This window comes from Medicago sativa, chromosome 6 (genome assembly GCF_051527215.1).
Source record: "Medicago sativa cultivar Bolivia chromosome 6, Bolivia_mono, whole genome shotgun sequence".
Classification (NCBI taxonomy): Eukaryota; Viridiplantae; Streptophyta; class Magnoliopsida; order Fabales; family Fabaceae; genus Medicago; species Medicago sativa.
The window spans coordinates 64,954,319-64,968,876 of NC_140754.1; the positions used below are offsets into that span (position 1 = coordinate 64,954,319).

The 14,558-nt window shown below is 34.2% G+C and overlaps 1 protein-coding gene and 1 pseudogene across 1 annotated transcript; one reads left to right on the plus strand and one right to left on the minus strand.

The window, feature by feature from the left end:
• The first annotated feature begins 4,026 nt into the window (after positions 1 to 4,026).
• Positions 4,027 to 4,869, plus strand: LOC146916330 (uncharacterized). Its single transcript, XM_085721599.1, has one exon. It carries the CDS (start codon positions 4,027 to 4,029, stop codon positions 4,867 to 4,869), a length of 843 nt encoding a protein of 280 aa, XP_085577725.1.
• Positions 4,870 to 12,058: 7,189 nt separating this feature from the next.
• The window catches only part of LOC146916331 (uncharacterized), a 41,555-nt pseudogene continuing 39,055 nt past the window's right edge, over positions 12,059 to 14,558 (minus strand).

The following is a 14,558-nucleotide window of genomic DNA, read 5'->3' on the forward strand; positions in this document are numbered from 1 at the left end:
AGCACAAAACAAACACAATATTTTGGATTTAAAGAAAGACACAAACTAGTGAGGTGGGGATCTTGTGGGAAAAGGCATAAAGGGAAATTTCTAATTAGGATCTTGTCAATAGCTGCAACCAGAAAAAAGAATTTGTAATTGAAGTGGACGTGTAAATGAGTGTGCATGGAATATAATATGTGTTTTTTTTTTTAGGGGAATAATATGTGATTTTTGTGAGGTATTAATTATTTGATTGGATCCTTTAAAAATATTTCAATTACTCATTTCATTTGTGGATATTATGGGCCCTTTCTTTCCCTCCACGTATACATGATGTATTTATTCTTCCTTTTCTTTTTAGGAAAACTGTTCTTGTGGATATATATTACAAGTTGGTATGTCGATGGACAATCTTTCCTATCAGTTTCATTTCAATCATTTATAAACAAATTAAGTGAAAAATGTTAGAATCAAAGAGCCTTGGAAGTCTAATTAAATTTTGATGAGAATGGACATATTTCAAGGAAAAATTTACCGTTGCTCTTTTATACCAAAAAAGTAAATTTACATTTGCTATTTGATAATTAATTTTCTTGTAAATAGATTTTTTATACAAGGTCATGCACCTTTAATCACTTCATCTACCATTGCTTGATCGTGAAGAGATGAGTCTAAAATATTTTCCGGTCTTTATTGTTAAAAATAATTCAAAAAATTACGGACATATTTATAAAAAGAATGTCACAACTTTTATGGTGTAGTTATTGTAAAAGTTTTTTTACCCTTTATTTAATATTTATCTTTTTAATATTAGTGAATCTATTTAATGGTTTGCATTTTCTTTAAAATTATATTTGTAAAATTATTCAAAAAGTTACAACAATTAGCTTTTAATGTTTTTATTTTTCATCTTACAATAAGGATTAGATGAAGTATTTCATCAGACTAAGATTTTTTTTCTTAACCGAACATTGGACTAAGAGTTAAATTAATTTCTTCAACAAAAAAAAAAGAGTTAAATTAATTTACATACCGTCAACGTTTTTTTTTTTAAGAAACATCCAATCAAATCTGTGGAATGTGATTTATGATGTCTGAAGCAAAACAAAACAGGAGTTGATGAATTCTGTTCATACTTTTGCGCTGTGAAGTTTGTTGAACTTTTTTCTTTTTTTAGGAATGAAGTCAGTTGAATTGTTTAATCAATGTTCCAAATGTTGTATGTTACTCGTTTAATTTAGTAGGCGATGGTTGGGTCAATTTGTGTAACTGAGTGACGTTGCACATCTTGTGTTGCATGATTTAATTAAGTTCATCAATTAATAAAAAACTAAGCTTTTTGAGCAAAAAATCACTATTTATACATCAAAATATTACTTTTTAAAACAGTTACATAATTGTAAAAATAATTAAAATTTGATTAAAAGCATATATAAAATATTTTACACTTAGGCTCTAGTATGTGAAGTTCAGCTTGAAAATAAATAAAGTTTGGTCAAGAATTATTCTACACAAGAATCGAACTTAGGTTCTTTTAAATAATTCATTAATATTGGTCGAACTCATTAACAATTTGAGTTCAATTGTTTGGTTACTCTAACCGAAAGGATTAAAATCACAATTTTTTCCTTAAAAAAAATCACATTTTTAAGAAATAAATATTACGATATAATATTTTTGGATTAATTGTTGAAATATGTGAAGTCTTGAACTAACCATTGTAAAAATACATGCATGCTACCCCTATAATTTGAGATTATTCCTATTTTCGTCATTGATAAGCTCAATCACACAGAAGATGCAAATATGACAGAGAATTTTGCCACAACTTTGATCTTTTTTATGTGGCATTTTTTTGCCTAACTTTTGTAAAGCGATGAAAGTTACTTTTAAAGCGGCATCAAAATTAAGTATTCATAGTTATCGTATACATAGAGACTAGTGACATACTAAAGCCTGTCAACAACTAATATTGTTTTGAACAATATAATATAGATAATACTGTCGAAATTAACCTTTGTTAACTAATCATCTAATGTCCTTCCTTGAACGATTATAAACTTTGTAAATTTCATTTACCTCTCATCGTATGTTTTCATTTGTGGCAAATGATGCGAGATCCATTATACCTATTAAATTTCGATGTCTCGTTCTGTTAACCGGTTCATTGGCATTCAGATCAAAGAGTGTATGTGACTGTAAACTTATCTATATGTCTAGCAACTAGAATTCACAAATGAAATTATTTCAAATCGCTTAGACAAGAAGTTTTATTCAAAAAAAATAAAAAATCGCTTAGATAAGAAGTCAATGTCTTGCACTTTCTAAATCAAAATATCATTTTTGGATTGCATGTCAAAAAAAGCATTAAGAACAAAAATAAATCATCAACATACCAAAAAAGAGATTATATATGATGAGCCAGATCAACTATCGACATTAGAATCATAACAATTAGACCTAATCCCCACAATAAAGAGGGCTAGTTATACATAATCTTACAATACAAAACAAGTAGAAAAGAGATTTAACGTTGACGACGATTCCTCGATCTTCTCTATCCTTGACTATCTCCTTCAAGATCACACACGCACACCCATTCTCTCTCTCTCTCTCTCTCTCTCTCTCTCTCTCTCTCTCTCTCTCTCTCTCTCTCTCTCTCTCTGTATGTGTGTGTGTGTTTCTATCTATATATATTACTTGCAAATAACCAATTCTAACATCCTTTGTTATGTCCCCTCGAAAAGAAATGAGGGCCTCTTTTTATAGAGTTACGATAAGTGGACATTCCATAGCGGATTTAGCTCGCCTAGCAAATCTGAGTTTTCTTCTGATGAAAGGAAATGACAACTCATCCAGTATGTCAATAAAGCCTCTTTATTTCGCTTAGCGGAAGCGGAGTATGGCTCACTTAGCGAATTTTCTCTTGTATTTCCCCTTATCTTTTTAGAATCTATCGTTTTGAGCTCGCTATTTTCTTGTCTTGCAAATATGAAATTTCTATTTTAATTTTCTTGTGACTCGCTTTGGCATACCTAACGAATTTGCTCCGACTCAGAAGCTCTGCTCTTTATCATTTTAGTCGCTAAGCTAAAAAACCTACACAATCAAAGGAAAATTGGTAAGAGTAGCTTAACTTGTATTATAATTATAAGGACTTTATATTTGCATGATTTCTTAGGTTTTTCTTTATATAACTTGAAAAAGAAGTTAATAAGTTATGTGAATAACTTTGTAAAATAACCTAAATCAGGAAGTTATCACAATATTCGTCTATGTAAATATATGTGGGATATATTTAAATTCATTAAGTGATCATAATTTTTTTTTCAAATAAAAAATGGGATAATTAATCATTTATTCATTTTAAGAGGTGAAATTATAGCAAGATGCCATAGATTGAAAACTTTTCCCTGCTAGGTATCAGAGTCGCCTCCCTTCATCCAGTTTTCATTCCTTCTTGCTTTTGTTCGCTCTGTTTCATCGCCGATTCAACCCTCTTTCACGCTGCTTTCTTTTTGTTAATTCTCTCCCATCTTTGGTGAGAAGTAGTTATTGTTATTCTCTCCTTGTGAGAAGTTTTTTCTTCTGATTCCATGGCTTCCAATTTAGTGTAGTCAAAAAAGTTATCGGACGTCTTTTTTTCTCTCCCAGGGTTACATCTCCTTGTCGTCGCCCTTGTGAGTGTTGTTGCGTTTGTTCTGTGAGATACTTCTTAGCATGAACCTTAGTTTTCTGGTGTTTATATAATCTCTCTACCGTTCCTAGGTTGTTGTCTCAATTTAACTACACCCCTTTTCCAATTGATTTGATCTCCTATCATTATCATCATTACATCACCGTTTTGACTTTTACAATAATGCATCAATTGTTACCTTTAGCACTTTGATACATTTTTTTGCTTCCTTTGGGTTATCAACTGAGTGATAACGGTTGTTGATTACGACACTCCTTCCTTTGCGTGCTTGTTTCGTCCATTGTGTTAACGGTTGCTGTTAATTTTGCCTTGGGAAAAAGGGTTATTTCTACTTTTGGGGCTGAATTATGAGTGTCATTAGTTGGAACTGTCAGGGATTGGGTAACCGGAGCGCAGTTCCTAACATAAAATATCTTGTTCGGTACTACAATCCGACTATCCTCTTCTCAAGTGAGACACTAGTACACCGAAATAAAATTGAAAATTTTTGCTACATTCTTGGATTTGATGCTTGTTTTTCTATTAATCGTATTGGTAGAGGTGGTGGTTTAGCTCTTTATTGGCGATCCTCTATTAATTGTCAAATCATTGATTTTTCGAATAATCATATTACTGTTGAAATTTTAGATGATGAAAAAGGCAATTGGCAATTGACAGGTTACTATGGTTATCCTAATGGGGGTAGGAGACGGGCTGCTTGGGATTTCCTTCGACAGTTGTCTCAACAGTCCTCTCACCCTTGGTGCATTTTTGATGATTTCAACAATATCATGGATGCGAGTGAGAAACATGGTAGGACGAATCGTTCTAACTGGTTGATTATTGGCTTTTGTCAGGCTGTTATGGATTCTGGCTTTTCTGATGTTCTGGTTGAGGGTTATCCATTTACTTGGTTTAAGAGTTTAGGCACCCCTCGTGCGGTTGAAGAAAGACTAGATGGAGCACTAGCTAATAATGCTTGGTTTGACCTCTTCCCTAGTGCCAAACTAGAAAATCTTGCTGCTCCAGCATCGGATCACTACCCAATCCTACTTAACCATTCTTCTGTTGTTCGGCCTCCTCTTGCCCAACGTAGTTTTTGGTTTGAAAATTCTTGGCAGCTTGAACCGGGTTTTGATGATATGTTGAAAGACAGCTGGTTGTTGCATAATGACCATACGGTCATTACCCGTCTCAAAAGGTGTGCATAAGATATTCATTCTTGGAGTTGGGAGCATTGTAACAAATTGAAGAAAGATATTGATGATTGGCGCAAAAAGCTACTCTTTTCTCGTATTAACACAGGTGCAGATCAAGTTCAGTTGTTGTCATTGCTTAAACAGATGGCCAAGTTACTAATGCAAGAGGATGCATATTGGCGTCAACGGGAAAAAAAACTCATTGGTATAAGGAAGGAGACTGAAATACAAAAAAAAATTCATGCCTCTGCTACTGCTAGAAAAAAGGTAAATCACATTCTTTATCTAGAAAATGATCAAGGTGTCAAAGTTACTGATAATCCTGGAATGAGTAATTTAGCAAAGAACTACTTCATGAATTTATTTCAAAAAAAGATCAGTAATACCACACCTGTGGTGGATGTCATTCGACACTCTATTACTGATACTGATAATGCTTTACTTACTGCACCTTTCTCAAAGGAAGAATTTAGAAATGCAATTTTTTCGATGCACCCAGACAAATGTCCTGGTCCTGATGGTTATAACCCGGGGTTCTATCCACATTTCTGGTCCAATTGTAGTGAAGACATATTTAAGGATTGTTGTGAGTGGTTAGAAACAGGTCAGGTCCTGGCTTCTTTGAATGCAACAAATATAACTCTCATTCCAAAGGGTAACCTTAATACTACTATGAAGGATTGGCGCCCTATAGCTTTGTGTAACGTATTGTATAAACTTATCTCCAAAGTGCTTTCTAATAGACTAAAAGTCGTGTTACCTAAGTGCATTTCTGATAACCAATCTGCAATTTTTTTCTGGGTAGGTCAATCCTGGACAATGCCATGGTAGCTATTAAAGTTATTCACTATATGAAGACGAAGATGAGGGGAACAAATGGTTCAGTTGCACTTAAACTTGATATTAGTAAGGCTTATGACATGATGGATTGGGATTATTTAAAGGAGGTCATTCTTAAGATGGAGTTCAATAATAAGTGGATTCATTGGATGACTATGTGCGTTGAGACGACTGATTATTCGGTTCTTGTTAATAATGAAGTGGTGGGGCCTGTTATTCCAGGCTGTGGTTTGAGACAAGTGGATCCTCTTTCTCCTTATCCTTTTATTATTTGTGCGGAGGGCCTTTCCTCTCTTATCAGAACTGCTGAGGCCAGAGGAGATCTTAGGGGTACGAACATTTGTGGAGGTGCGCCACCAGTGTCTCATTTACTATTTGCTGATGATTGTTTCCTTTTCTTTAAAGCAGAAGAGCGTCAGGCTTAGGTGATTCAGATTATTCTCGCAATGTATGAAGCATCCTCTGGTCAAGCTATTAGTTTTCCTAAATTTGAGATATATTATAGTAGAAATGTTCTCGTTGCTTTAAAAAAATCAATCACTAATATTTTGGGAGTTCAGGATGTACTTGGTACTGGGAAGTACTTAGGTCTTCCTTCGATGATCGGGAGGGACCGTACGACAGTATTTTCATATATTCAGGACCGTGTCTGGCATAAGATAAATTCCTGGAGCAGTAATGTTTATCTAAAGCAGGTCGTGAGGTCATGATCAAATCTGTGTTGCAGGCTATACCGTCATATGTTATGAGTATCTTTCTATTACCGTCTTATATTATTTCTACTATTGAGAAGATGATGAACTCATTTTGGTGGGGTCATGGGGGGCCCATAATCGGGGTATCCATTGGATGTCTTGGGAGAAGCTGTCAATGCATAAAAACCATGGCGGTATTGGATTCAAAGATTTGACTGCTTTTAATCTGGCTATGTTAGGGAAACAAGGTTGGAAATTTCAGACATAACCTGATTCACTTGTCTCTAGTATTTACAAGGCTCGATATTTTCCGTCCTGTAGTTACTTGACAGCAAATTTGGGTCACAATCCTAGCTATGTATGGAAAAGTATTTTGAAGGCGCGCTTCATAGTACGCGGTGGGGGGGCGTTGGTACGTTGGTACTGGTCACAGTATATCTATACTTGATGAACCATATGGTTGTTGAATGGAGATCGTATAGACAAACATATTGTCGGGGCAAACTTTGTGAGAGATTTTTCTGTGAGTAGTCTAATGAATACCTCGTCGAAAGGCTGGAGCCAGGAGGTAATTCATCAAGTTTTTAGTTCTGATATAGCCAACTCTATTCTTCGAACACCGTTACTTGATCAGTTGGTGAATGACATGTTAATATGGAAAGCTGAAAAAAAATGGTTTATATTCCATCAAGAGTGCTTACAAATTGTGTATGGAAGAATTGGTGGATGTTTCTCACCTTCAGAGGCCGGGATAATGGTCTGGTATTTGAAGACTGAAAGTGCCGCCAAAAATAAAGAATTTACTTTGGCAAATGTGTCGTGGGTGCTTACATACCGGAGTTCGACTTCAAGATAAAGGAGTGCAATGTCCCATAAGTTGTGTGAGTTGTGATGGCCCACATGAGGATCTTGCTCATATTTGTTTCGAATGTCCTTTTACTGTGCAGGTTTGGCGTACAACCGGTCTTTGGAATACGGTTCATAAGGTGTTTCTTGAAAAGAATTCAGCAGTTGAAGCCATCTTCGAATTGCTACATCAACTTTCACACGAATTTAGTCAACGATTTGCAGCTGTCCTATGGAGCCTTTAGAAGCATAGAAATCTCAAGTTTTGGCAAGATGTCACAGAAACTTGTGCTAATGTAGTCGATCGAGCTTGTCACATTATGGAGGATTAGTATGTAGCTAACTCTACTATTCCAGAAGCTAGTCGTAACAACACTTCAACAAATTCAATTCATAATGATCAGATGACCACAACAACACCGATAAGACAAAGTGGTTCAGGTACAACTCGAAATTCTTCTGCTACAATGAGTGATATGGCTTCGGTCAGGTGGCAACGGCACGAGGCCGTCTGAAATGTAATGTTGATGCTTTGTTTTCGGATCCATTAAACAGAACAGGTATTGGCATATGTGTCTGTGATGACGAAGGAACATTTGTACTGGCTAAAACTGTATTTATCTCTCCTATGTGTTCTGTTGTCGTAGGAGAAGCTCTAGGCTTATTCCATGCCTTACAATGGCTAAGTGACATGCAATTTGACAACGTCAATTTCATGTTGGATTCAAAGATTACAACAGATGCCTTTAACCATCGTCAGATTGATGTTACAAAATTTTGCCAAGTGATTTCAGCATACCAGAGTCTCTTCAACACAAACTTTTCAAACTCTAAGGTCGAGTTTAACAGGAGACAAGCAAATGAGGCAGCTCACACCCTTACTGGGGTTGCCACATTATCAGCTAGTCCCAATATTTATTATCGTGTACATCGTTGTATAAACTCTCTTATTATTAATGAAATGATATAAGCATGCTCTTTTCCTTTCAAAAAAGATGTGAAATTATAGTCACTAAACTACTTAAACAACTCTACAAAAACTACTAGAAAAAAATTAAAAGCAAATTTGAAAATAATTAAATAAACGGTAAAGATAGTACACCTCACTTAGTAATGTGAACCACTATTACTTTTTTGTTTTTATCTCTTCAAAATGAAGTTTCTCATTTTTTTAAGGGTCTTGCTAACATGAAGTTTCTCATTTTTCTTATACATGTTAAGGATTCCAAAAGAAGTAATTTTACATTGATATCAACATTATCTTGACATTTGAAACTAGACATGGAAATGGGCACGGGCGCGGACGGGTTTCACCTTCCTCGTTCCCGAATGACATATAATAGACTTATTGATCCATAAATCTCTCAACTTTTGATTAAATAAGATATAATAGACTTTCCTTCAAAAAAAAAAAGATATAATAGACTTATTGATCAAATAATATAAACACAATTATTTATTACTTTTCCTAAAAAAATAATTATTTATTACTTATTGTTTTGAGAAAAACGAAACGACATTCATTCATTCAAATTGATAGCGTACTTCATTCAACATCGTTAAAAACGTAAAGGATGAATCAGCGAACAAACTCACAATATCCAAGTTAATAGCATTCATCGATAAAAAAAACCTACAAATAATATCATAAAATTAAAGTTACTATAATACTCATTTCCCCAGATCCGCAATGTTGACGCTCAAATTATTGGTTGAATAGTCAATCTTTCAATATGAACCAAATGAACACCGCAACAAGACAAGAAATCAAACAACTCCTCACAAGATGATGAACAACACAACGAGACACTCACACGACGAAATCATAAAGAAAAAACTTGTATATGTAAAAATCACTTATTTATATTGAAATACAACAAAAAATATGAAGACAGGTGAGTTCAGATCACAAATTGATTCAAACCAATCCCTAAATAAGGAAATTAAAGAGAGAACATAGAGAGAGATAGAGAGAGAGAGAGAGAGAGTTAAGACCAACTTATTACACGGGTTAGGTTATGCTTAAACATCTATAACACACTTTTGTCAAGTAGCCTAGTGATTATAGCTCATACATTTTAAAGGTAGAGAAGTGGAGTGTCCGGAGTTCAAACCACGACTCCTGCATATAATATGCAATATCTCTGCTAAGTGAACTAAATTCACGAAGATATGACTATTTTACTTATGCAAATAAGAAAAGTTTCTACTATTTTTTTAGGGGAGAAAAGATTCTATTAGAATTATTTTTGTTTGTTTGTTTGAAAGTAACAAAAAGTAAGATGTGTGGCTCCCCATGTCCCTTTCTTTTTTTCTTTTGGATTTAACTAGTGTGTGACCCGTGCGCGGACGCACGGGTAACTTTACCTTTTGTTTACACATCAACCTATATTATATATCAGATTAAACGTGTCCCGAAATCGAATGCACGTCAGCCAATGTCCGGGATTGACACAACACGATACGATGAATACACAATTATATTATTTTCAAATTGTTAATAAGGCATCACCACATCGCTGTGTCACCGTATTATTGTTCAGGTCGCATTTGATGTATATATCGATGTTCGTGCGTTTAAAACAATACCGATTACGATGACCTCATATCGATATATATTTATTTGATTTCGAAAAGAGACTCATGTGGACGGACCAATTTGAACCATTACCAATACGGCATGAATTTAATGAGGAAATCCCAAACGGGTAATAGCAATTAAAACATATTTCACACCCCATTAAAATTCTACATCCAATAAAAAAAAAAACACTACTGCACCCACAAATATAAAAAGTATACTGCTAATAAACATTCACCTATTTGGAAAGAAAAAAAATAATAAATTCCTTGTAATTTGTAGATACTTACAATGTGATGTGAGACGTGAGTGTCCCTCCCCGTTCTTTAAAAAAACAAAAAACGCTAATAAACATTCACCTATTTGACTATTAGTTTATTTTATTTTATTAAAAAACTATCACCCTCTGCTAAAATGTTTAAAAAAATTTCATCTATCCCTTTCTGAACTATTTTATCTTTCTAAGAAACATAAACTCTTCTCCATCCTACAATCATGTGACCAGTGCGCGCATGCACAGTGCACGCATGCGCAGCTAAAATGATATTAGTATATCACAACAACAGGCAAACACAATTTGCTACTCGACAATGTGTCCACCACCAAAGGACAATCAAACACAATGTTCATATAACGCACAAGTCATCCACAACACACACTACAAATAACGATTTACAAAAAAAACATGTTTAATTCATCCAACAACGCACCACATCCTACATGACTTGTTCCTTCGTAATATTCCCACCATTACTATCCTATCCAAAGCAAACAAATTTATTTCATAAATAGAAATTCTTCCCTTGACAATTGTCCCTTCAGTGGCTAGCAAGCAAAACAGCAAAAGCTGATGGGGAAAAAATTGCCAAAGACCAATAAAGTTATTGACCATTTGACCAACGACCAAGAATAGTCTCCCAACAGTACAAAACAGAAACAGTAGCAAGCAAATCACACAGCAACATCAACCAATACATTGCACAATACCTGCTATAAATACAACACACTCCTCAACAATTTTCAACCATTTCAAAAATAATCCAGCACTACTAAACAGATGGCCAAGTGTTTTTTGGTCTGCATCACACTACTTGTAGTTATTTTACTCTTTATAGACTACATACATATCGACGAAGCAGAAGAAGATGGAGCAGGATTTCTCCTAATTATCATTCTGCCACTATTAGTCTTTGCGTGGATCATTACCATTTGTTTTGATAGAAACAAAGAATAAAGCAATGTGCGGTCTCATGTAATTCTTGCCACCAAATAACACAATATTCTTATGTTTGGAATTCAAAACAGGTTTTTTGTGCGAGAATGTGATGCTATTGGTGTTTTCTTGATCCATGCTCCAAGGCAAAATCTTTGAAGCGAGCAACTGCAATTCATCTATTGGCACGAAGCTGTTTCGAAGCTATATTTAGTAAAATTTATATTCAACCTTTGTAGTTGGACTGAAACAATGTCTTCCATTGTAAGTTGATCAAAACCTTATATCATTGCAAATTGTATTCTTATTTCATATATATATATATATATATATATATATATATATATATATATATATATATATATATATATAAGTGGCATTTCTATATTCAACTAAGGCAAACAATAACATTTCTTATATTACTTTAACTAAATTTCTTACAAAGATATAATTTTTTTTTATTTTTTATATTCCTCTCGTGTGTTATTGGAAACAAAATTTTCATTTTTTGATTATTTAATTTAGGAAACAACGTTTTAAAAAAAAAACACCTTCTTACCATTAATTGGATTAGGTGGGGAAAATTGTATAAAGGGCAATTAAAAGATTTACACTACATATAAATTTATTGTATACACATTGATTGATAAACAAAAAAATAAAAAATTATATTCCGTATATTATGTCTTTTAAAATCCAAACACAAGAATATTCATAAAAAAAAGGAGCAGGAATTCAATCGCAAGGCCCTTGGTAAATTATCTTGTACCGTCTATCCTTCATAGCATTATTACACACAAATTATATATTAGAGCATTATTAAGAATAGGTTTACCTTGGAAAACCATTATTACACATAATTTCTGAAAGTGGCGTGACCAGTCCATAATTATAGTAGGATATATTATAATAAACATACATTACTTCAGAGCATTATTACACATAAACACGTCCAAGTTGCTTACGTAAAAAAACTAAAAATGAAACAAACTAAATCAAAATAAATATTCTTAAACATCAACTAAACTATATGTTGCCAAGTGGCTCGACGAAACCAATTTTTTGGAAAACTTCTGGGTAAACAATGTTGGTAGTCGTGTTAGAAGACTCTCCAAACTCATCGGCAATCAGAATTTTCAAACCAGATCTAGTCTTGACCCGAGATACAACAACATATAACTGTCCATGAGTAAAAACAGGCCTAGGTAAATATAGACCAACATGAGACAATGTTTGCCCTTGACTCTTATTGATAGTCATAGCAAAACAAAGACAGAGAGGGAATTGACGTCTTTGAAAAACAATTGGAGCATTTGCATCAGAAGGTATCAAATTCATTCGGTGAATATAAGCCATCTCTGAATTGTGAGGTCCATTAACAACTTGTGCAGTGATAACATTTTTTCCCAAACTAACTATGGTTAATCGAGTTCCATTGCAAAGACCAGATGAAATATCAATATTTCTAAGAAGCATTACCGGAACACTGACCTTAAAATGAAGTCTATGGTTTGGCATGCCAGAAGACTTTATATCATTCAGAAATTCAGGAGTAATCCAACGACGATCAATCCCAGCATCCTCGTCACATTTCAAAACAGAATCAGAACTAAAATACTCTTTCTCTTCTCCAGGAACCAAAGACATTACATAATCATTAACCTTCTCAACCAATTCTAGAGTAGGTGCCAGAATAGCTCGATCCTGAAAAAAAGAAGGTTCCTTCATATTAAGAAGCAAATTGGGATAAATCACTTCGACAATATCACCAACATGATTCCCTGAATTCTTGATGCAAATACCATCGGGAATTTCAATAATTGATTCTCCATCATTATTTGTTATACCCTAATTTTGGACCTAAAAATACTTATTCAATTCTTCTTTTCTTGCATTATAAGTCATTTGATGTGTCTCTGATCGCTTGCACCTTTCCCTGCATTTTATTTCAATTCTATCTGCAAAAATTCACAACAGAAGGGTATTTTGGTCATTTCCTATGACAAGATTTCTCTCAGTCTTTCAAAATTTTGTTCGAGTCCTTTCAAGTAGTTTGAATAAGTCTCTGTTTCATTCTATGTCAAAATCCATTTCAAAAATTGCATTTGAAGTCATTTTGGGTCAGTTTTGCCCCTAGGGGCATTTCGGTCTTTTCATGTGTCAAAACCCTGTTTAAATCCTAAAAAATTGCCTCTGAGTCTTTTAATTTTGATTGTATGAGTCTTTGCTTCAAATTCTTGTAAAAAATCCATTTTAAAATTTGTATCTGAGTCATTTTCAGTCGTTTTAGCCCTAGGGGCATTTTGGTCATTTCACACGAAATTTCGGCAGAGAGAGGTTACTTTAAAGTACCTCATTTAGGCCATTGGTTCGTTTTAGTCCGTTTTGTCAAATTTTAGACGTTTCACTTTACGTTTAGTCAAAGTACCATTTTTTATTCCAATTTTATTTTTAGTTTTTTCTAAGTCCTAAAGTTCCTAAAATTGCACTTTGGTCCTTCATGTTATTTTATCTTATTTTAAGACTTTTTTTTTAAGGTCAAATTTCGTTTAAGTTTTTTGGTCAATTGCACTTTAGTCCCAAAGTTCCAAATATCGCAAGATAGTCCTTTTTGTCCAGGTTATTTCTTTTTAAGTTTTTATTTTGCAGGTCAGTCCTTTTAATTCTCAAAATTGCAGGATGGTCCCTGGGTCCAAAATACAGCAAGGCCAAAGCCAGCTAAGCCAAAAGTCCACATGTCAACAATTCATTGGTCCAACATCACACTTGGTGGCCTATAAATAGGCCACATCACCCAATGCAGTGCCAGAATCAATAATCACGCGCCAACTCATCAAACCACAGAAACAGAATCAAAATTTTCTCTCTCTTGGCAGTTAGATCAAAATTCAGAAACTACCAAGAACAACGAAGAACTCAACGAAACCCTAGTTCTCCAGAATCAGAATCAAGTCAAAATTGGAGCAATTGCTTCGTAGTTCTCAGAGATTTGAGGACGAATCTTCATCACTGAACCACGACCTCTGCAATTCCAGCACCAAATCATTTGGTACGATCACAGAGGATTTGAGAGAGGCAAGAAGAAGAAGAATTGAAGCAAGATCACAGTTCGAAGAAGAAGGAGATCAAAACACCGATTTATTTTCGGTTTCGAAGCTCACCAGAAGCATCAACGACTGCGTGGATCTTTCTTGTTCGAATCTCCGAATCAAACTCAGGTAATCACCCAAACTCCTTCGTTTTTCATTGCAAGAAGCTCAACGAAGCTCAACGAACATAAATAAACGGTGAATTGAAGAAAAGCTTCGGAAAATTCGAAGGATTTTGAAGTAAAACCCTAAAAGATGTGAACCTTCAAAGATTCACCGTTTATTCCTTGAAACGAGGCTTGAAATCATCACAAGTAAACAAAATACTTCAGTTTAGGGTTTCATCTCATCGTATTCAAAAAAAAACTTTCAAAAGATTCGAAATGAAACCCTAAAATACAGATCTGCGAAATTCACCGTTCGTTTTTACAAAATCA

Bases quoted from the DNA above. Each gene is read 5' to 3' on its own strand.
- LOC146916330 (XM_085721599.1), top strand. From the start codon at position 4,027: ATGAGTGTCATTAGTTGGAACTGTCAGGGATTGGGTAACCGGAGCGCA.